We start from the raw sequence: 22,574 nt of genomic DNA, 5'->3' as shown, positions 1-22,574 counted from the left end.
GGTAATTCTATTCATAACCGTGTATGTCACGTGGTTGCGCGATAGAAAGTTTACCGACCAATAGAAAGCTTTGTTACAATGACTGCCAGAAAGCGCCTCGACATCTAAGCCAACACAGCTACCACTGTGTGCAGCGACATTTATTCTCGGGTTAGGCATTTTCACCGCCTGGCAACCATCATGGTGAAAACAAAGGGTGTGCTTAAACCGAAGAACGAATAAAATATATGTTATGATTAAACAGTATGAACGATGAGTGCATGTAAATGTATTAAACTGTTATGATTAAACAGTATGAATATTCTGTCTTCGTTCTTTGTTTTTCGTTCTTCGGTTTAAACACACCCGACAACAAATTTTCAGAAAACGGTATTTTGGGATGGTTGTTGACACCCCCCTGAACAGTGTAACAAGATTATCCCTACATATGCAACATATTTAAATTTGATTGTTTAGGATGTCTTCAAAGTTTGTGCTGTTTTCTCGATTTTAGCTATTTTCACCGGCTTTTCGACCGGTGTTTCACAGCAGCTCACCTGGCAGCTCGTGCAGAGCCCATATAAATACAAGGTAGAGTGGTGCGCGTCTTAAATAGCAACGTTGAGCGTCTCGTGAATTAGTTCCGTCCCGAAGATTATGATAGCTTGGCCAAGCGCGTTGAAGAAAGAAGCAATATGATTGGCTGTTGGTAAACTGATTCTAAACTGTGAGGGCATTGTCACATACACGTAGTCCTAATGAAATACTTCAAGGTGATAGTGGAGTGCTTCGCCGGAACATTCACCTTGAAAATTCAAGATGACCGACCGTGTCCCAATGATTTGTTTGGAATATCGATCCCCGTTGGTTTCTCCAAACGGTCCCGACGTCCATTATTCAACACAATCAGCATTTATTTATCGTAATTCATGGGGATCATGTCCCGTAATTTGCGGGCTGTAAAACCAAATAATTAAACATGTACTATTTATTATATATATTTTTTTACCTCGTGAAACTACAACACAGTGTAGAGTTGTCGCGGTGAAACAGTCGCCTTGAAATCGATGGAACTTCAATTATCCATTTCTCGCCTTGAAATAAAATTTAAAAAAAAATCGAAGAGCATCGGGGGATATATTATTAATCAGTCTTACCAATCGCTAGCTTTATTTTATTCAAATCCATAAAATTCAAGAGTTTTTCGACATTTGTTGGCAACTTCCGCGCTAAAAATGGTTGAAAATGTGGGTGTGGTTCTCTCGCAAAGTCCCGTTGATAATACGGACAAATATGGTTCTGTGACCCAGGTCGTGCTCCGATCAGGTGACTTTCAGCAAATCAATGACGTTGTAACAAAGCATATTTGACGCTAATTGAAGGATCGTCGTACTGTCCAATCTCCGCCGTCGATTCACTGTGCTGTGACAGGCTTCACAATCATTCACTGAAAAACATCGGTATATTTTGACAAACTGCTGGGATTTGACCTCAGTTCAAAAAAAGAAAAAAGAAAAACTTGGCGGAGATACAAATCAGTTTTGCAAGTTGGGAAATATAGGTAAACCAGATTGGGGTCGATGGTATTCACTATCGAAGGACTTCGGTGTGTATAATGAGTTTCAAATTGTTCATCGACTGGTCACCAAATATTTACGGCAGGCTACAACTAAATGAACACTTTTTTTCTGAAGCCCAATAAATTATTTCTGCACGTCAAGTGCTATTCGATTTTTTTACCAGGCCTGTGGCTCGTTTTTATTCGAAAATATTTTTTTGTGAGAATACTTTTAAAGTACGTATAAATCGAGCTCAGGTCACTGATCGTGACTTAATTTTGAAAATTGGATGTAAAATTTTACCAGACCGACGCCAACACAACCATCCAATCATAGTTGGAAATGTACGCACTTGTTTTGGAACTTTGTATCAAGATGGCAGGCGACAACGCCAGGCGGCGTTCGCGTGTTTTGCATGTATTAGTAGTCCGGGCATGGGATCGGACTCGGCTAAAACTAAACGAAACACAGAAAAATACCACCAAAATGAGGAATCTGAATCTGTTCTCTTACCAGCAAATAAAATGAATGAAAATAAGGTAATTTTATAACAAGAACAGTTTCATTTCGTATAGCAAATTGTGTTGTTTCCGAACGACGATTGCATCGTGCGATTTAAATTTATCACGATTTTCCTTGCAGATTGCAATGTACTTCACATAGTTTTTGGTACCCAATACTCGCAACATTAAATAATTAAACAAGATATCTTTTTAAAATGTCATTTTACTCTTGGTCATATTATTTTACTCCCCTTACCGCTTTGAATTTCAAAACGATTACATATCGAACTTCTGTACATGTGTTTTTTCTCTACTGCCTTTCCATGTGAAAATAATGAGGTCATACTCATGTCACAATACTTTGAAGCTGATGCCATGTTGATGCCATGAGACTGCGAAGCTGAGGCCACGATGATGCTACAAAATAAGAGAGGCGAACACAGCTTCAATTTTCAATGACGCGAAGCTGATGCCACAACGATGCGATGCTGAGGCGACAATGAAGCCATGCGTATGCGACAATGATGCCACAAAAGCCAAAGCTTCCGCGAGAACTGTACTGTACGTCAGAGTTGCCTTCGGTTTCCATTGTTCTCTGTGGTGTAAGGTCCACGTCGCTGGAGAACATGTCCGATTGTGTCAAGCTATCCATAGCTAGTAATATTGATCAATTGTTTGTAGATGAGTAAATTTGGTCGAGTATGTCGTTTTCGTGTACTGGTCGTGGCTCAGTGTTTGAACAAAAATAACACCGTCTTTCTCGGCATGCAACGCTACAGTCTAGTATTCTGGCAAGTATTGGATCCAATTCAAACAAAATGTAGTTAACGTACCTACGGATTTCGTCTTTAGATAGCTGGTATATAATCGGTATTGGGAACACAACGCGGATTGTGATTTCAACGTAGTTGATTGACATTTAGCGATAAATATGGGTACAGATGGTGAAGAAAGACGCAAGTAGAGAAAACACGACGTCTGTGGCTGGCTTGGCGATGCAAACTGAGTACTAAATTAACAAGTCATTGTCAATGACACGTCCCCGTTCCGTTCATATTTGAGTGACATATACATTCAAAGCAGATCATGACCGAAATGCACCTGCATATGTACAACACATTGTGCTAAATCTGAACAAAATCCATCCATGCATGACTGAGATCCGGTTCTGGAATTGTGAAAATATGTGATTTTGATGCATTTTCGGCCTTAAAATGGCCATCATTCCGCTATTGTTAAGCAGATCATGAAACAAATGCACATATCTATTTGTGACATGATGTACCATGTGTGTGTGAAGTTTGAACTTGATCAATCCAGACATGTCTTGGATACGGATCCAGAACTGAATTCTTTAACAAAATGGCCGCCAGTCGGCCATTTCGAACTTGATCCGAAAAAAAAAAGACGTGCATCAAGGTCCTATTATGTTTAATGTATGTACCAAATTTGAACAAAATCCATCCATGCATAACTGAGATACGGGTCCGGAATGGTGAAAATGTGCGATTTCAATGCATTTTCGGCCTTAAAGCGGCCCCCATTTGGCTATCGTTAATGAGATCATGAAACAAATGCACATACATATTTGTGACATGATGTACCTTGTGTGTGTGAAGTTTGAATTTGATCATTCCAGACATGTCTCGGATACGGATCCAGAACTGAATTCTTTAAAACAAAATGGCCGCCAGTCGGCTATTTCGAACTTGATCCGAAAAAAGAAATGACGTGCATCAAGGTCCTATTATGTTTAATGTATGTACCAAATTTGAATGAAATCCGTCCATGCATAACTGAGATCCGGGTCCGGAATGGTGAAAATGTGCGATTTCAATGCATTTTCGGCCTTAAAACGGCCGCCATTTGGCTATCGTTAATGAGATCATGAAACAAATGCACATACATATTTGTGACATGATGTACCTTGTGTGTGTGAAGTTTGAACTCGATCAATCCAAGCATGTCTCAGATACGGATCCAGAACTGAATTCTTTAAAACAAAATGGCCGCCAGTCGGCCATTTCGAACCCGATCCCAAAAAAAAAATGACATGCATCAAGGTCCTATTATGTTTAATGTATGTACCAAATTTGAACAAAATCCGTCCATGCATAACTGAGATCCGGGTCCGGAATGGTGAAAATGTGTGATTTTGATGCATTTTCGGCCTTAAAATGGCCGCTATTCGGCTATCGTTAATCGGATCATGAAAAAATGCATGTGCATATGTCCCATATAATGTGTGATGTATGAGTGAAGTTTGAACTTAATCGGTCCATGCATGTTCGAGATACAGGTGATCACAGACGCACGCACGGACGGACGGACGCATACAGGGCAAAACATAAGTCCCCGTTTTCGGACTGCGTCCGAACGGGGACTAAAAATTGCCGGCAAACAGATAGTTTATTTATTTATGCTAATAGGGCAGCATAGTCCATATGATTGGTAACAATTGAAATATGCAGATTTGACCTTTAAATCACTGACCTCCCAAAGGGCCCACTAGCTCCCCTGTATTTAAAACTCGTTAACATATTAACTTTGCCGTAACTTACCTTGGGATGACAAACCAGTCCATGTATTACATTCATACTTGTACAAGTTCACTGAATTGGTGAAGTTATTTTCTGTCGCACCAGCAAGAATTATTAAATGTTGGGATGTTGTCACAGCAGCATGTAAATAACGAGGTAGTTGCTATAGAGAAAAAAATCACATATTTTTTCAAATTAAATCCATGTCAAAATGTAATAACACAATAAAACCCATTTTTTAACAACTGAATTTAAAACCTAGGAGATGCACTCACACATTTGAAACACTAAATTTACAAAACCTATGAAACTTTATGCTGATTGGGAGATTATGTAAATGTTATATTTTGTAAATGTAAATGATGTAAATGTTATATATTGTAATTAGATTGGAAGCTTAACTCAATGGGGCATTGTGGTACTTCCAAGGTATATGGTTGTACTTCCATAGTGTATTGTTGTAGTACCATGGTGTATTGTTGTACTTCTATGGTTTATTGTCGTACTTCCATGGTGTATTGTTGCACTCAAATGGTGTACTATTGTACATCCATAGTGTATTGTTGTACTCCCATAGTGTATTGTTGTACCCCTATGGTGTATTGCTGCACTCCCATGATGTACTGTTGTACTCTCATAGTGTATTATTGTACTCCCATATACTCCTGTAGTACATTATGGTACTCCCACAATGCATCTCACTGAACAGGAGAAGAATTCTTACCTTAACCTGATCACTGGCAGTCAATATACTCCATGTTTTATCAGGATAATAGAATGCATATAGTTTATCTGACAGAGCGACTTGATCAGTATGAAACCTGTAACCACCGTATATATAAAGAGACTCTGTTTCAGCGTTCCATACAGTGCTATGTCCATACAGACCTGGATAAGAACAAAACACAATGGAGTTAGTTCATGTTCTAATAATTCTTATCAACATGCTTTGCAGATATAATTTGTATACTCAACTTACAATTACTATATTTAACTTACAATTACTATATTTAACTTATAATTACTATATTTAACTTATAACTACTATATTTAACTTATAACTACTATATTTAACTTACAATTACTATATTTAACTTATAATTACTATATTTAACTTACAATTACTATATATAACTTACAATTACTATATTTAACAAGAAACACATCAAAGATGGCAGATCCTCGGCAGCCTGGCGTGACTTTGTAAAGTGATTGTGTTCGGTATGTAAACATTAAATAGCATACAGAAATGCATTCAAGTTTTAAGCAGATGTGTCTACTTGGGAAGTACTTAGTTATAATTATTAATAATACAACTAATGTACAATTAACCTTGAGACTAAAATATGCAAATGAGGCCTGACACATTTTTGCATTTTTAATGTGGTTATATGATCATTCAATATGTTGTTCAGATCATGAGCCCAATGTCTTCAATAAAGCATTGGTTGAATGTCTCTATCCACAATACTGCTCTAGATATATTTATGCATTTTAATGAGGTCATATAACCATATATGGTCAATCAATATGTTGATCAGATCATGAGCCCAATGTCTTCAATAAAGCATTGATTGAATGTCTCTATCCACAATACTGCTCTAGATATATTTATGCATTTTAATGAGGTCATATAACCATATATGGTCAATCAATATGTTGATCAGATCATGAGCCCAATGTCTTCAATAAAGCATTGGTTGAATGTCTCTATCCACAATACTGCTCTAGATATATTTATGCATTTTAATGAGGTCATATAACCATATATGGTCAATCAATATGTTGATCAGATCATGAGCCCAATGTCTTCAATAAAGCACTGGTTGAATATCTCTATCCACAATAGTGGTCTAGATATATTTATGCATTTTAATGAGGTCATATAACCATATATGGTCAATCAATATGTTGATCAGATCATGAGCCTAATGTCTTCAATAAAGCACTGGTTGAATATCTCTATCCACAATAGTGGTCTAGATATATTTATGCATTTTAATGAGGTCATATAACCATATATGGTCAATCAATATGTTGATCAGATCATGAGCCCAATGTCTTCAATAAAGCACTGGTTGAATATCTCTATCCACAATAGTGGTCTAGATATATTTATGCATTTTAATGAGGTTATATAACCATATATGGTCAATCAATATGTTGATCAGATCATGAGCCTAATGTCTTCAATAAAGTATTGGTTGAATGTCTCTATCCACAATACTGCTCTAGATATATTTATGCATTTTAATGAGGTCATATAACCATATATGGTCAGTCAATATGTTGATCAGATCATGAGCCCAATGTCTTCAATAAAGCATTGGTTGAATATCTCTATCCCAAATAGTGGTCTAGATATATTTATGCATTTTAATGAGGTCATATAACCATATATGGTCAATCAATATGTTGATCAGATCATGAGCCCAATGTCTTCAATAAAGCACTGGTTGAATATCTCTATCCACAATAGTGGTCTAGATATATTTATACATTTTAATGAGGTCACACCCAATGTCTCCACTGGTCAAATGTTTTTATCTGCAATAGTGCTCTAAATATGATATTTATGTATTTTAAATAATGACACATGACCATATATAGTCATGACATATGTTGATCAGATCTAGTGTGCAATGACAATACTACAGTGTGAATGTTTTTATCTGCAGTAGTGCTTTCGACACGACACGGACATACAAATATACAGACAGGCACTGGTAACCACTATATCCCTCGCCGGCAATGTGCTGGGTATAATAAGCTTGTACATCCAACCTATGTATAATAGCTATGTGTGCTTCATTAGCATATGTAGTAGTCATATGACCTCATTAGCATATTCAGTAGCCATATGACCTCATTAGCATATTCAGTAGCCATATGACATCATTAGCATATTTAGGAGCCATATGACCTCATTAGCATATTTAGGAGCCACATGACCTCATTAGCATATTTAGGAGCCACATGACCTCATTAGCATATTCAGTAGCCATATGACCTCATTAGCATATTCAGTAGCCATATGACCTCATTAGCATATTTAGTAGTCACATGACCTCGTTAGCATACTCAGTAGCCATATGACCTCATTAGCATATTTAGTAGGCATTCGTATATTATTAGCATTTGCACTTACCAGTTGGTGGTGTACCTTTCACATCTAATACCAACCATTGTGTTTGTTCTGTATCATATTGTACAACAACATCGGACAAACCATCTTCAGGTGAATAACCACCTAATATCACAATATACCTATCACGTATTAATGTCATACTGTGACCAGCTAAGGCAGGTAATATAAATGGAATCTGGAATAAAAAATTTACATCATAATGCCAGGAATTAAACAATTTTTTTTTTTTTTTTTTGAATACTGAGCTAAAATGGGAGAAATTTGAGACAAGTGCTTTAGAAGAAAAAAAACGTCTGAGGCGCATAGTTCAAAATGTGTGTGGAAACGAGAAACAGAGAAATTTTTTCTCTCAGTCTAACCAGCAAATATTATTAATACTGTGACCAGCTTCAATTACTTGTATGAGCCAGTAAAAAAATATTATATTGCTAAATAAATAGATGAGATAACTTTAAGATGGCATGTCAAGCAATCATGTTGCCAGCTTTCTATAATTGTGTTAATTGGGTATCGATACTATTCATGGTAAGAACTATGACTTACTTCAACTCGTGTCCACTCAGATTCATCTAAATCCAGCACCCAGAAGTCTTTGGCAATGCCCAGATCTGTAATTCCACCATGGATAAACATAGTTCTAGGGTTCGTATAGACTGCTGCATGGTAGTATCTACCAAGTGGTTCCATAATACTACTTGATGTTGATTTCACTTGCCATGTGTGACTGTTAAGGTCATACCTAATGGGTAAAATATACAAAATGGCCGACATTCTTCAGGTTCACAAATGAATCAAGCACATTATTTCCAACCAGCATACAAAATGATGCTCCCAAATCATCCCTAGATTGTGACCGTCGGTGACAACGTTTCAAATGAGTTGGTTTATTAAATGATTTACACAGACGTACTGTAAAACATGTCTTTTTAGCTAGCATGCTATTTTAGCTAATTTAGCTAATCTGTAATTTCGCTAATTCAAGATGTCACTAATTTAAAATAAAGTATATTCTCACAATGAGATTATTGGCAGTTTAGCTAAATTAAGATTCAACAATTCATGCATGGAGTCAAATTATCTAAAATGGCATGTAGCTATTTCAAAGTGTTTTACAGTATATATTTAATAACAGCAACAGCAAACACCACCAATGTGAATGATTTTGACACAGTCCACACACAAAATGTAAATGATCAATGATTTGTGAATTTTAAGTATATGTGTTATGATGTTGGAATATGTCAGTAATGCTGCAGACTTGTTCAAATTATTCTTTCATGGCATGCACTGTCAATGGAAAATTGGTACCTAAATTTATATAAAGCGGATGCACATTTCAAATTGTTTATGGCACTGTAAATCAAACACTTAGTGTCATATCAAATTGATACTTGAGGAATTATCTTAGTTGTTTATAACTACAGTCAAACCTGTCTATAAAGGACAGTCAGTGGACTGAGCCAAACTGTCCTTTATAGACAGGTGGTCTTTATATGGAGGTGGCCTAATTTATTCATTCAATCATGAATATTAATTAGGGTGGGAATTTTACGGGAGATCATAAGCAAAACAAACCTACACATTGTACAATGAATAGGTCTTTTTTAATAAAAGTCACTCATTTTCATCTGGATAATTACACAGCTTTACTTTTTTACTACAAATTATATCATGTAAATTCACTGAAACCAAGTGATTCTGCCCATGGATTCATTGGTGTATTTAATGCATAAGAACGATTGTCAACGATCAGCTGCATTGGCATTTCAGCTCGGTCTTCCACACTCTCGCCATGCAGTCTTATTCCCCAGTCTCTTACACATATTCCATCACAGGCGGTAATCAGTCCCATCGTTAGTATTGTCGATTGTACACTGTGACAAAATGCACAGACAAAGTTGCCGTGTTTGAAAAAACAAACAAGCAAGCATTAAAAATGAAGAAGCATTGGTAATAAACAAAATTTATCAAACTCATAACGATTGCTCCAACTCTCGGTGTTGAATCAGAAAGTCAAACGAACTGGAAATGAAACATGATGACCGTACACGCAATTTTACAGTTATTTGTTGCAAGCATCGACGTGTCAAAACTGCCCAAACGAAACGAGTTTTCTTGATTGCGAATTATTGATATTACATGTACCTTTTATAAAAAAATAGGATCAAAATAAAAAAACACCTTTCGTTGAGAATAACCCTGAGATGACCCCTCAGTAACAATATGTTTTGCCCATGCGCTTCATTAGCATAATTTATAACGATCAACAACAAACAACAAGGCGGCCAAAATAGGTCGAATTTTGCAATCCCGCGATGAAAACGAAATAAACGAATGTTTTATTATTTTGTTTGGATATTTCATGTCGACAAGGTAAATAAAACATCTCTCATTTAATAAAACTGGTTAATTTTTCTTTGTTTTCGAGACGAGAGAAATTTGCTCTCCATGTGCGAGACAGTCCACAGAATTGCCGCTGGCCGGCTGGGGATCGATAGTATAGTACCGATCGGAAACAAGCTAGTTTTTCATTTCAAACTTTGAATGAAACTGTTTTAATTTGTTGTTAAAATCTTTCCAGTCTCCACAAAGGTTAAAGTGTGAATAGGTCTACAATAGGGTGGTCGCTGGTCCCGTTGGACAGGTGGTCGCTATATTCAGTGTCTATAACATGTAAACTGCGAAGGGACTGTACTAAGGTGGTCGCTATGAGCAGGTGGCCGCTCTGCACAGGTGGTCGTTAACACAGGTTTGACTGTACTAACAAACGACGAAATGGTGTATAATTACAACATATTTAGTTACTTCTTTTTGTTATACTTTTATTACAATTAGCTAAAATTGAGATGTAATTTCACAATACAGCATAATAAAGTTATTATTATAAATATTATTATTTTGAAAAAATGTGGCATTAAATATTTCACCAGGCCCTCTATGACAGGATTCACTTTGCCAGGATTTCAATTGTAAAAAATTACTGATTCACAGTATTCTGGTGTTTCCATGGTAACTACTCGATATGAATTACTTACATTTGTACATCTCTTTTGATTCCTTCTTCTAGACTATAACCACCATATACCCATAATTCATTATTCTCTGCAGCTACCATGGAATGTCCCATTCTTGATAGGGATGGGTAGCTATTATCAGAAGGGGCTTCAAGTAATGGATCATAGAGGGTTCTCCAAATGACTTCCCTTGATGTAATCAAAATGTCACAAGCAGATCCAGCAAATCCCTCCGAACATCTACATAAACCTAGAACCTACAGGAAAGATGTTTCAGATAACAAATTCATAACCTTGTATTACCTCTATATGTGATCTACATGTGCCAAACACGTATTGTACATGTGCCAAACACGTATTGTACATGTGCCAAACACGTATTGTACATGTGCCAAACACGTATTGTACATGTGCCAAACACGTATTGTACACGTGCCAAACACGTATTGTACACGTGCCAAACACGTATTGTACACGTGCCAAACACGTATTGTACACGTGCCAAACACGTATTGTACACGTGCCAAACACGTATTGTACACGTGCCAAACACGTATTGTACACGTGCCAAACACGTATTGTACACGTGCCAAACACGTATTGTACACGTGCCAAACACGTATTGTACACGTGCCAAACACGTATTGTACACGTGCCAAACACGTATTGTACACGTGCCAAACACGTATTGTACATGTGCCAAACACGTATTGTACATGTGCCAAACACGTATTGTACATGTGCCAAACACGTATTGTACATGTGCCAAACACGTATTGTACATGTGCCAAACACGTATTGTACATGTGCCAAACACGTATTGTACACGTGCCAAACACGTATTGTACACGTGCCAAACAGGTATTGTACACGTGCCAAACACGTATTGTACATGTGCCAAACACGTATTGTACATGTGCCAAACACGTATTGTACATGTGCCAAACACGTATTGTACATGTGCCAAACACGTATTGTACATGTGCCAAACACGTATTGTACATGTGCCAAACACATTTGTACATGTGCCAAACACGTAATGTACATGTGCCAAACACGTAATGTACATGTGCCAAACACGTATTGTACATGTGCCAAACACGTATTGTATTGTTGTTCATGTGCCGTACATGTGTTATACATGTGACAAATAATAACCATAATTACTTACGTCATCACATACACCCTGTGATAGATGTTGATTACAATCTTGTGGACATATCTGTATCTGACAATCACTGCCTCGATAACGATCCATACAAACACAGTGCCCGTTAACACATTGTCTATTACCATGACAACGTAATGGACATTCCTCTATTGTATATAGTGCAGTAAACCCTTGAGTGATAGCTGACTGGGCGATATTAGCTTCAAAGACAACTGTCATAACACCTGTAAAAAAGATAATTCATAGGGTTAATATCACATAATATTGTGATAATTTATATCTGAAACATAGCATAGTTATTACAACCTTGGCAATAGGGAGTATAAAGTGAAACAATGCAATAATTTTATGTGAAAATCACTGGCTTAGAGTTATTGTCCTCACCAGAAGTTGCCTTGACAGTGATTGGCTCTCGTAAACCAGTTCCACAGAAAGCACCAAGCATAACAGATTGTGATTGACTGTGTACCCCACTGATGGATTCTGGGATACCATCATACACATAGACATGGTCTTTCTGCAAAAAAAAGGACATGGTCAAATAATGAAGTCAACCTGAAGAACTGAGGTCAGTCTGAGGTATTGTGGTCAGTCTGAGGTGTTGAGGTCAACCTGGTATACTGAGGTCAACCTAATATGCAGAGGTCAACCTGGTATGCAGAGGTCAACCTGGTATGCTGAGGTCAGCCTGGTATACTGAGGTCAACCTGGTATACTGAGGTCAGCCTGGTATATTGAGGTCAACCTGGTATACTGAGGTCAACCTGGTATAATGAGGTCAACCTGGCATACTGAGGTCAGCCTGGTATACTGAGGTCAATCTGGTATATTGAGGTCAGCCTGGTATACTGAGGTCAACCTGGTATACTGAGGTCAGCCTGGTATACTGAGGTCAACCTGGTATAATGATGTCAGCCTGGTATACTGAGGTCAGCCTGGTATACTGAGGTCAGCCTGGTATACTGAGGTCAGCCTGGTATACTGAGGTCAACCTGGTATACTGAGGTCAGCTGGGTATACTGAGGTCAACCTGGCATACTGAGGTCAACCTGGCATACTGAGGTCAACCTGGCATACTGAGGTCAACCTGGTATACAGAGGTCAACCTGGTATACAGAAGTCAACCTGGTATGCTGAGGTCAGCCTGGTATGCTGAGGTCAGCCTGGTATGCTGAGGTCAGCCTGGTATGCTGAGGTCAGCCTGGTATGCTGAGGTCAGCCTGGTATGCTGAGGTCAGCCTGGTATGCTGAGGTCAGCCTGGTATGCTGAGGTCAGCCTGGTATACTGAGGTCAACCTGGTATGCTGAGGTCAACCTGGTATGCTGAGGTCAACCTGGTATACTGAGGTCAACCTGGTATACTGAGGTCAACCTGGTATACTGAGGTCAACCTGGTATACTGAGGTCAACCTGGTATACTGAGGTCAACCTGGTATACTGAGGTCAACCTGGTATACTGAGGTCAACCTAGGATACTGAGGTCAACCTAGGATACTGAGGTCAGCCTGGTATGCTGAGGTCAACCTGGTATGCTGAGGTCAACCTGGTATACTGAGGTCAACCTGGTATACTGAGGTCAACCTGGTATACTGAGGTCAACCTGGTATACTGAGGTCAACCTGGTATACTGAGGTCAACCTGGTATACTGAGGTCAACCTGGTATACTGAGGTCAACCTAGGATACTGAGGTCAGCCTGGTATGCTGAGGCCAACCTAAGTTACAGAGGTCAGCCTGGGATCACCTAGGCAACCAGCTGAACTCTTTCATCTGTGATGAAAGCAAAGCTTGAAAACAATAAAATGACAAAACTGAAGTTGCATCTCCTTCAGCAGAAAACATATTTTATCGGGAGTACATACCTGACATTCTATTTGTAAATTCTCTTCCAGCGTAAGTGTTATTGTCGGTATGGTTAATAACGATGACATAGTTACGTTATCAAACACCGTGATGATCCAAAGACAGTATCCGTGGGATGCGTCAATTACACCTTTACCTTCATGTGATCCAAATGCTGATGCCACCGCATTGGTTAGAAATGTACGACCTTCGCAAAGCTTGTAACATTTATTGTTATTTCTGAAAAGATAAGTAAAACCTGTGAGTGACAACATTTATATAAAGATTGCCACTAACCATAGCACTATTGGGCATTCCCAAGACAATTTGCATATAAAGTGAAGTGAATATAAAGGCCACCTGTTTAATGTGTTATCATGAGAATACTGCAAAGTATGCACATAGGCAGTACAGCAGCCTTAATGATCAACACAAATAGCATAGGTTGATGTGACCCTGTACTGCCTTCATGCATACCTTCTTATCTGTTCTCCTACTAGTAGTAATAATTTATGGCAGTACAGGGTACAGAGGCTGAAATGACAACCAACCCAGATCCACTCCAAAAATCATTTTCAAAGTGTAGTACCCAGGGTTGAGTTGGATGAATATCATATCAACACTGTATTACATGGAGAGCCAAATTATATAATATTTACAATACTTACACTGGGTTGCCATAGTAACCATCCACACAATGTTCACAGTGATCACCACGTGTGTTATCAATACAGTAACAAATTCCAGTATTGCCATGGCAATTATTTAAACTTGAATCACCATGACCATTACAGGCACACTCTAAACATCCAGTTTCTGTTGTGGCATTGCCATAACTACCAGGTTTGCAAAGTTCACAGCTGTCACCCTCAGTCCAGTCTGAAAAAATAGAAGTAGTCTTTATTGTAGAATTACTTTAAATGTCTTAATTACTGAGTTTAAACATTGCTACCGGTATTTACTGATAAATGAAATGCACATTTAATTAAATCCATTAAAACATTACATCAAATAGACCAATACCATTATTACAAGTATTGTGATTATGACATCCACAGTTTGTATTACAGTCACATATAGTAACATGACATGATACTTATGTTGACATTCATCACATAAACCAATACCATTATTACAAGTACTGTGATTATGACATCCACAGTTTGTATTAGTCACATATAGTAACATGACATGGTACTTACGTTGACATTCATCACATAGATCAATACCATTATTACAAGTACTGTGATTATGACATCCACAGTTTGTATTACAGTCACATATAGTAACATGACATGGTACTTACATTGACATTCATCACATAAACCAATACCATTATCACAAGTACTGTGATTATGACATCCACAGTTTGTATTACAGTCACATATAGTAACATGACATGGTACTTACATTGACATTCATCACATAAACCAATACCATTATTACAAGTACTGTGATTATGACATCCACAGTTTGTATTAGTCACATATAGTAACATGACATGGTACTTACGTTGACATTCATCACATAGACCAATACCATTATTACAAGTACTGTGATTATGACATCCACAGTTTGTATTACAGTCACATATAGTAACATTACATGGTACTTACATTGACATTCATCACATAAACCAATACCATTATCACAAGTACTGTGATTATGACATCCACAGTTTGTATTACAGTCACATATAGTAACATGACATGGTACTTATGTTGACATTCATCACATAAACCAATACCATTATTACAAGTACTGTGATTATGACATCCACAGTTTGTATTAGTCACATATAGTAACATGACATGGTACTTACGTTGACATTCATCACATAGACCAATACCATTATTACAAGTACTGTGATTATAACATCCACAGTTTGTATTACAGTCACATATAGTAACATGACATGGTACTTACATTGACATTCATCACATAGACCAATACCATTATTACAAGTACTGTGATTATGACATCCACAGTTTGTATTACAGTCACATATGGTAACATGACATGGTACTTACATTGACATTCATCACATAAACCAATACCATTATTACAAGTACTGCGATTATGACATCCACAGTTTGTATTACAGTCACATATAGTAACATGACATGGTACTTACATTGACATTCATCACATAGACCAATACCATTATTACAAGTACTGTGATTATGACATCCACAGTTTGTATTACAGTCATCTCCAGTCCATCCAAGATCACATACACATATATACTCAGGTTCTTCACTACATATTCCATGGATACAAGTATGATAACACCTAAAAATGAAAATATACATCAATAACATGTCAAACTGAAAAAATTATAAAAGCCATGTGTCAGACCATCTAAATGAAAGTGACGATTGTTGCTATGGTGATTCAAAATTTTCAAGTGACTAAGGATAAAATAATTTGATTAAAGTAGCAGGAATGTGTTGTTTTGCAAATTTATAAACTTTCAAATGTTGAATAGAAAATGATGGCCATATTTTGTGTGTGAACAAAAAATTAAGTTCCTGTTATCATGTCAAATTTATGCATTTATGTGTCATTGGGTTTTGTTATGTACAAATTATGATGGAACCAATGATTCAGGAATCATTGGTCTGTTGAATGTCTGAGGTCAAATGAGTACTGTTTATTTGTCATGGTCTTAAACACTTCGCTACAATTGACTTGACTGCCTTTACTTGTGGCATACACTTGCTATTGTTGATTCACCATCACTTGATACAATGTAATAAATTTCACAACTCTTAAATTTATGTTTCAGAAAATAGTCATTTGCATTATCAATATGAGTTCTGCAAGCCCATGCTCCAGCTCAGACCACTAGCAATTTAGATGTTGTTAGGGGTTAAAAAAATTTTTTTTTTGTTGTTGCTACTTTTAGATGTCTTTTGTTGTTGTTATATTTTGTTATCTTAGTTCATGTAACTTAATTTCTTTTGTCTATCAAAAGTTTTTTTTTTTTTTTTATCCATAAGTCTTTGAGTGAAATGTATTTTTTATTTGGTGCAGCTCCTAGTTTACATAGTGAGCCCCTGTTACAAAAGGGAAGGGCAGTCATTAAGTAGCAATATAAATGAAACAGTATTTTTAAAATTCAGCACATTACTGTCTGAAAAGTGACACATGTTGTTTACAAAGATTCATTTGATTTACCGGTAGTAGAATACTAAACTACTGTAAAATACTTTATTTTCGCTGAAGAAATGATTCAGTAAAAATAAAATCAAGCGAATATTTTTTTTTTCCTATATTTTAAATTCAACTTGTCAAAATCAGAGAAAATAAATTCCATACAAAACACCCAAAAAGGCTTTTCAGCAAAAATTAATTCCAGCTAAAAGACTGTACTCAAAAACATGAAACAATAACTTTTAATCAGTGTGTCACATGTCTGGTATTTAGAGACACGTACATGATGATAAACTAATACATGTAGCCATTTAGTTACAATCAAAAAATAAAAATAAGTATGCAAATAATAAACCTGCTACCTTATACTAATTTGTAAATAGTAATGAGATATAGTTACTTACGTTCTATCACAGAATTTCTTCCCATCTCCTTGAAATCCTCTGTTACAATGACACACAAAATATTCCTGTGTATTCTCACATGTGGCATTCGGATGACAATCGTCTAATCCTAGTTTACATTCCTCAACATCAGGACAACTTTCATAGGACCACTCAGATCTATGGTAAAATACATGTGATTTGGTATAATTATTAAATAGTTAGGTAGTCAGCACCACTCAGCTATGTGGTTAAAAACATGTGATTTAGTATAATTATCAAATAGCTAGGTAGTCAGCACCACTCAGCTATGTGGTTAAAAGCAAGTGATTTAGTATAAATATCAAATAGCTAGGTAGTCATCACCACTCAGCTATATGGTTAAAAACATGTGATTTGGTTTAATTATCAAATAGCTAGGTAGTCATCACCACTCCGCTATATGGTTAAAACATGTGATTTGGTATAATTATCAAATAGCTAGGTAGTCAGCACCACTCAGCTATATGGTTAAAAACATATGATTTAGTATAATTATCAAATAGCTAGGTAGTCAGTACCACTCAGCTATATGGTTAAAAACATATGATTTGGTTTAATTATCAAATAGCTAGGTAGTCATCACCACTCCGCTATATGGTTAAAAACATGTGATTTGGTTTAATTATCAAATAGCTAGGTAGTCATCATCACTCCGCTATATGGTTAAAAACATGTGATTTGGTTTAATTATCAAATAGCTAGGTAGTCAGTACCACTCAGCTATATGGTTAAAAACATGTGATTTGGTTTAATTATCAAATAGTTAGGTAGTCAGTACCACTCAGCTATATGGTTAAAACATGTGATTTCGTATAATTATCAAATAGCTAGGTAGTCATCATCACTCAGCTGTATGGTTAAAAACATGTGATTTGGTTTAATTATCAAATAGCTAGGTAGTCAGTACCACTCAGCTATATGGTTAAAACATGTGATTTCGTATAATTATCAAATAGCTAGGTAGTCAGTACCACTCAGCTATATGGTTAAAAACATGTGATTTGGTTTAATTATCAAATAGCTAGGTAGTCAGTACCACTCAGCTATATGGTTAAAAACATGTGATTTGGTTTAATTATCAAATAGCTAGGTAGTCAGTACCACTCAGCTATATGGTTAAAACATGTGATTTGGTTTAATTATCAAATAGCTAGGTAGTCAGTACCACTCAGCTATATGGTTAAAAACATATGATTTGGTTTAATTATCAAATAGCTAGGTAGTCAGTACCACTCAGCTATATGGTTAAAACATGTGATTTTGTATAATTATCAAATAGCTAGGTAGTCATCATCACTCAGCTGTATGGTTAAAAACATGTGATTAGCTCAGATATATGATTAACAACGAGTCATTGTTAGTGACACGTCCCTATTCAGTTTTTAATGACGGCGTTATAACAATGAAAGATGTATATCATAATAAATGTTATTCAACATAACATGCTATGCACTGGGACATGGCCACCAGTCAGCCATTTTGAGACGTTTTAGACAATATGGCTGTGAGTTTGATAAATTCCTAAGAGTGTAGAACTTTTGAACAAAGTTTCAACTGAATCAGACGATATATAATTAAGAAAACAGCATGGACATGGTCAGCTACATACAGTCTAGAATATATATTATCGTAAGTATTCTAATTTTTTTTCGAAACCAAATTCTAATTTTGGAACATTTCAATTTTTCTTGGTGCTTAATGTTAAATTATGTTTTTCATTCTCACTGATGCTATTCAAGAATGCAATGACTAGTGTGAATAGGTAAACTCTTTTTTTGACAATGAGTTGTTTTTGACAATGTTATTGTAACTGAAGTTATCAACTGACTGCATGGTGGTGTACTTACAGTTCAAGAGGTATACCATGTTCTTCTGTTATCAGCTGACTGCATGACATCTCTACGTCAGGTCCAAGGTAATCTCCATCATGGCAAATACCAATTGTAGGGTTGTATTCATTACCACACCAACCACATTGAAATGTATCCAAACATTCACCACATGTTGTATGCTCGGAACAGTCAAGACATTTTTTTTTCTTTTCTTTTATACTGAAAATAAAAACAAGACAGTTAATTTAATTATTCCATAATATTCAAAATATACCGTAAAATACTTTATTTTCGCTTTGAATTAATTTTCATTGAAGGAATGATTCAGTGAAAATAAAATCAAGCAAATATACTTTTTCCCCTATATTTTACATTCAACTCATCAAAAATCAGTGAAAATAAATTCCAGCGAATATACCCTTTTTCCTGTTTTTTACATTCAACTTGATAAAAATCAGTGAAAATAAATTCCATACAAAACACCCAAAAGGTCTATTTAGCGAAAATTAATTCCAGCTAAAATAAAGCATTATACAGTAATAGGTTTGTAAGGTAAAAAGATTATGATGACAGAAAAACTAATGCCTTACTTGTCAAACCAGTGAGAACACTGTCCAAACGAAAACTGCGAAATATATGATGCAAATGCAAAACAAGTCGCTGTGTTCTGACACCATGCGCATTCACTAACAACGTCTGTACATTCACTGCAGCTGGTTCTCCTGTTAATTAACCATAATACAATAGTCAGTATACTCAATACTACAACAACTCAAACACAATAGGTACATTATAATAAGCATAAATAATAATTTCCTTATATAAAATGGCGAAAGCATGTCTATGTCTATGGCTCTCATGTGTAAGTAAAACTAGGAAACTACAACAACAATTAGGAATACATGTAGTTAGATGCTTTCAATTAAATATTATTAAAATCATTTGGGAAGCATGTACATGTATTTAAATCATAAATTAGGAAATATTCTAAACAATCTGAAAAATATATTTATGGGCACCCTACATAAAATAAGCATAAATATTTTTTTGTAAACAAATCAGACCTATATGTCCATTTGATAGATAAGTAACTGAGAGATTGCTCTGAAACAGCATTAATTAAAACAAAATCAGCCATTTTGAATACATGTATAATGAATATATATAACATAGTCAGTCAAAGCATGTCAGAGATATGGCTCTAGAAAGCCCATTCATTAAAACAAAATGACCGCCAGTCGGCCATTTTGAATCTTATCTGCAAAAACAAAATGATGTGCATCAAGGTCCTATAATGTTCAAGGTATATACCAAGTTTGAACAAAATCCATCTGTAAACAGCCGAGAAATGCTTGATTTTGATGATTTTTTAGCACAAAAATGGCTGCCATTCGGCCATCTTGAATCAGATCGTGAAATAAATTGATGTGCATATGTATAATATCAAGCATGATGTATGTGGGAAGTTTGATTGAGATTGGCGCACGCACACAGAGACACATGGATGCACGGAGATCAAAACATCCAGGAGTCCCAGTTTTTGGAATTAAGCTGTTAAAATTATTAAAACACATAATAACTGAGTAACTTACAAAGAACACGGCACAGAGCAGTTTGCAGGATTTGAGACAACTGTATCATACTCATTAAATCGACCATGTCGCATACACCGAGTATCATCTGATAACCACTCACATAAGGGGTTCTACAAAACAAGTATTGCTACTGAGTTAAAGGGTCACAAAAAATAGAAATAGAAGATTTTTAACATTCTTATGGCTGCCATTCGGCCATTTTGAACTTCATTGTCAAACAAATGCATGTGTACATGTGGCAGAGGAATATTTCAGCACAAATCAGCTGCTAGTGCATCATACTACACTAGTCTGCTCTTAATAATACTTTTCACAATATTTAGGAATTTCAGAGGAGTTTGTTTTGTTAAAATTTTCTAAAATTAGTCAATATCAATAAAAATGTTTCTTTAAAAATTGTAATAAAATCTTGTAATAGCTTTCAAAAGTTTGTTCAATGCATGATCAACGTATTTACTTACCTCAGTACAAGTGAGACAGTCCATGAAATCCTCACACACGACACACAGTTCTGGGATGGTAATTAAATACTGAGCACCAACAACACTGCCACATTGTAATGGATCATTACTGATTGTATTACGTGTAATACATGTATTACTTGTACTGCACCATCCACATAATGCGTCAGTCATGCAAGCTAAACAGTTGGTGTAGGTGTTACAAATACCAGTGTAGTGATATGGCTGTAAAAACTTTGCTGTGATTGGCTACAGAAATAAATAAATAAATAAATAAATAAATAAATAAATAAATAAATAAATAAATAAATAAATAAATAAATAAATAAATAAATAAATAAATAAATAAATAAATAAATAAATAAATAAATAAATAAATATCATTTGTGAAGAGTATCCTTCTCAAGATTTAAATTCTTTCTATAATATTCCCACAATAATCTGTCAGTTCTGCAGCATTTCCTTATTGCAGTCAAATTATTGATGTATCCACTAAATCAAGTCATTACCACCAACAATCGACTGACATATATACTGGCCTGTCAATCAAATTACATGTCAACTTAACATTCTTATTACTCATTGTTTCCTTCCTTAACTCTAAAAAAATCAAAACATTCTCACTAATATTTATTAATATATTTCTTGTATATATGTATGGTTTACCACATAGCAGGAATATCACACATTCAACCCTGGCCTGCTTTCCCAGTGGGTCCTTGTGGTTGTTGTGTTAGAAGACAGAATATAATGACTGAAGTAAAATAGAAAGATAATAAAGCAAGTTTTATATGCATACAACTGTACTTACAGTATGACGATCATTTGACTCTATCAGCTCTATGTTCCAGTCTAACTGCATTGTACTACCACCTTGCTGTTTGGGATTGTTAAGGATAGTTTGTTTGGCTTCAAATTCCATATAATACTTGGCAACACGTGATGTGTCAGGAAAAACAGGATTTCTTTTAATTTCATTGAAACGGGGATTGTCATTTGGAGCACTGTCATAAGCAATTTGTTCCTAGTGAAAAAACAGTGTAATAGTTAGTCTCAATCAACCGGAATCTGTCATAAATTGGCCCATCCAAAAGAATTGCCCTGATTTCACGGTTTGTGGGCCCTCATTCGGGGTTGAAAATTTCATAAAAATGATCATCAAATATTTGTTTGGGACTTCTATTTTCAATGAAAAATCCACCTACGTCTTCTTTCAATGCCAGCAGGTGGACCACTCGAGACGAAAGAAACCACTGCGGAAGCTAATAAAAAATTTGATACATATTTTTCTGGCTGAGTTAAAAAGTAGACCACCTTAACCTTCATTACAATGTCACTCAGTGTCATCTT

The 22,574-nt window shown here is 35.9% G+C and overlaps 1 protein-coding gene across 2 annotated transcripts in view; it reads right to left on the bottom strand.

Annotated features, from left to right (window-relative positions):
- LOC102805891 (multiple epidermal growth factor-like domains protein 8) overlaps positions 1-22,574 on the bottom strand; it is an 83,009-nt gene that overhangs the window by 20,588 nt on the left and 39,847 nt on the right. For both annotated transcript variants that reach the window (XM_085499384.1, XM_085499385.1), the window contains exons 15-30: positions 22,036-22,248; positions 21,225-21,473; positions 20,761-20,873; positions 19,759-19,890; positions 19,184-19,387; positions 17,316-17,474; positions 15,890-16,047; positions 14,424-14,634; positions 13,776-13,995; positions 12,299-12,431; positions 11,915-12,138; positions 10,765-11,000; positions 8,273-8,468; positions 7,730-7,904; positions 5,306-5,469; positions 4,603-4,744 (exon numbers count right to left, since the gene is read on the bottom strand). In XM_085499384.1, coding sequence (XP_085355510.1) covers positions 4,603-4,744; positions 5,306-5,469; positions 7,730-7,904; positions 8,273-8,468; positions 10,765-11,000; positions 11,915-12,138; positions 12,299-12,431; positions 13,776-13,995; positions 14,424-14,634; positions 15,890-16,047; positions 17,316-17,474; positions 19,184-19,387; positions 19,759-19,890; positions 20,761-20,873; positions 21,225-21,473; positions 22,036-22,248 — 2,929 coding nt within the window. The remainder of the gene's footprint in view (positions 1-4,602; positions 4,745-5,305; positions 5,470-7,729; positions 7,905-8,272; positions 8,469-10,764; positions 11,001-11,914; positions 12,139-12,298; positions 12,432-13,775; positions 13,996-14,423; positions 14,635-15,889; positions 16,048-17,315; positions 17,475-19,183; positions 19,388-19,758; positions 19,891-20,760; positions 20,874-21,224; positions 21,474-22,035; positions 22,249-22,574) is intronic.

The sequence above is a fragment of the Saccoglossus kowalevskii genome, chromosome 5, assembly GCF_978046115.1.
Source record: "Saccoglossus kowalevskii chromosome 5, keSacKowa6.1, whole genome shotgun sequence".
Taxonomy (NCBI): domain Eukaryota; kingdom Metazoa; phylum Hemichordata; class Enteropneusta; family Harrimaniidae; genus Saccoglossus; species Saccoglossus kowalevskii.
Note: the sequence above shows the minus strand (reverse complement) of the source record. Positions and strands in the feature narration are given on the sequence as shown.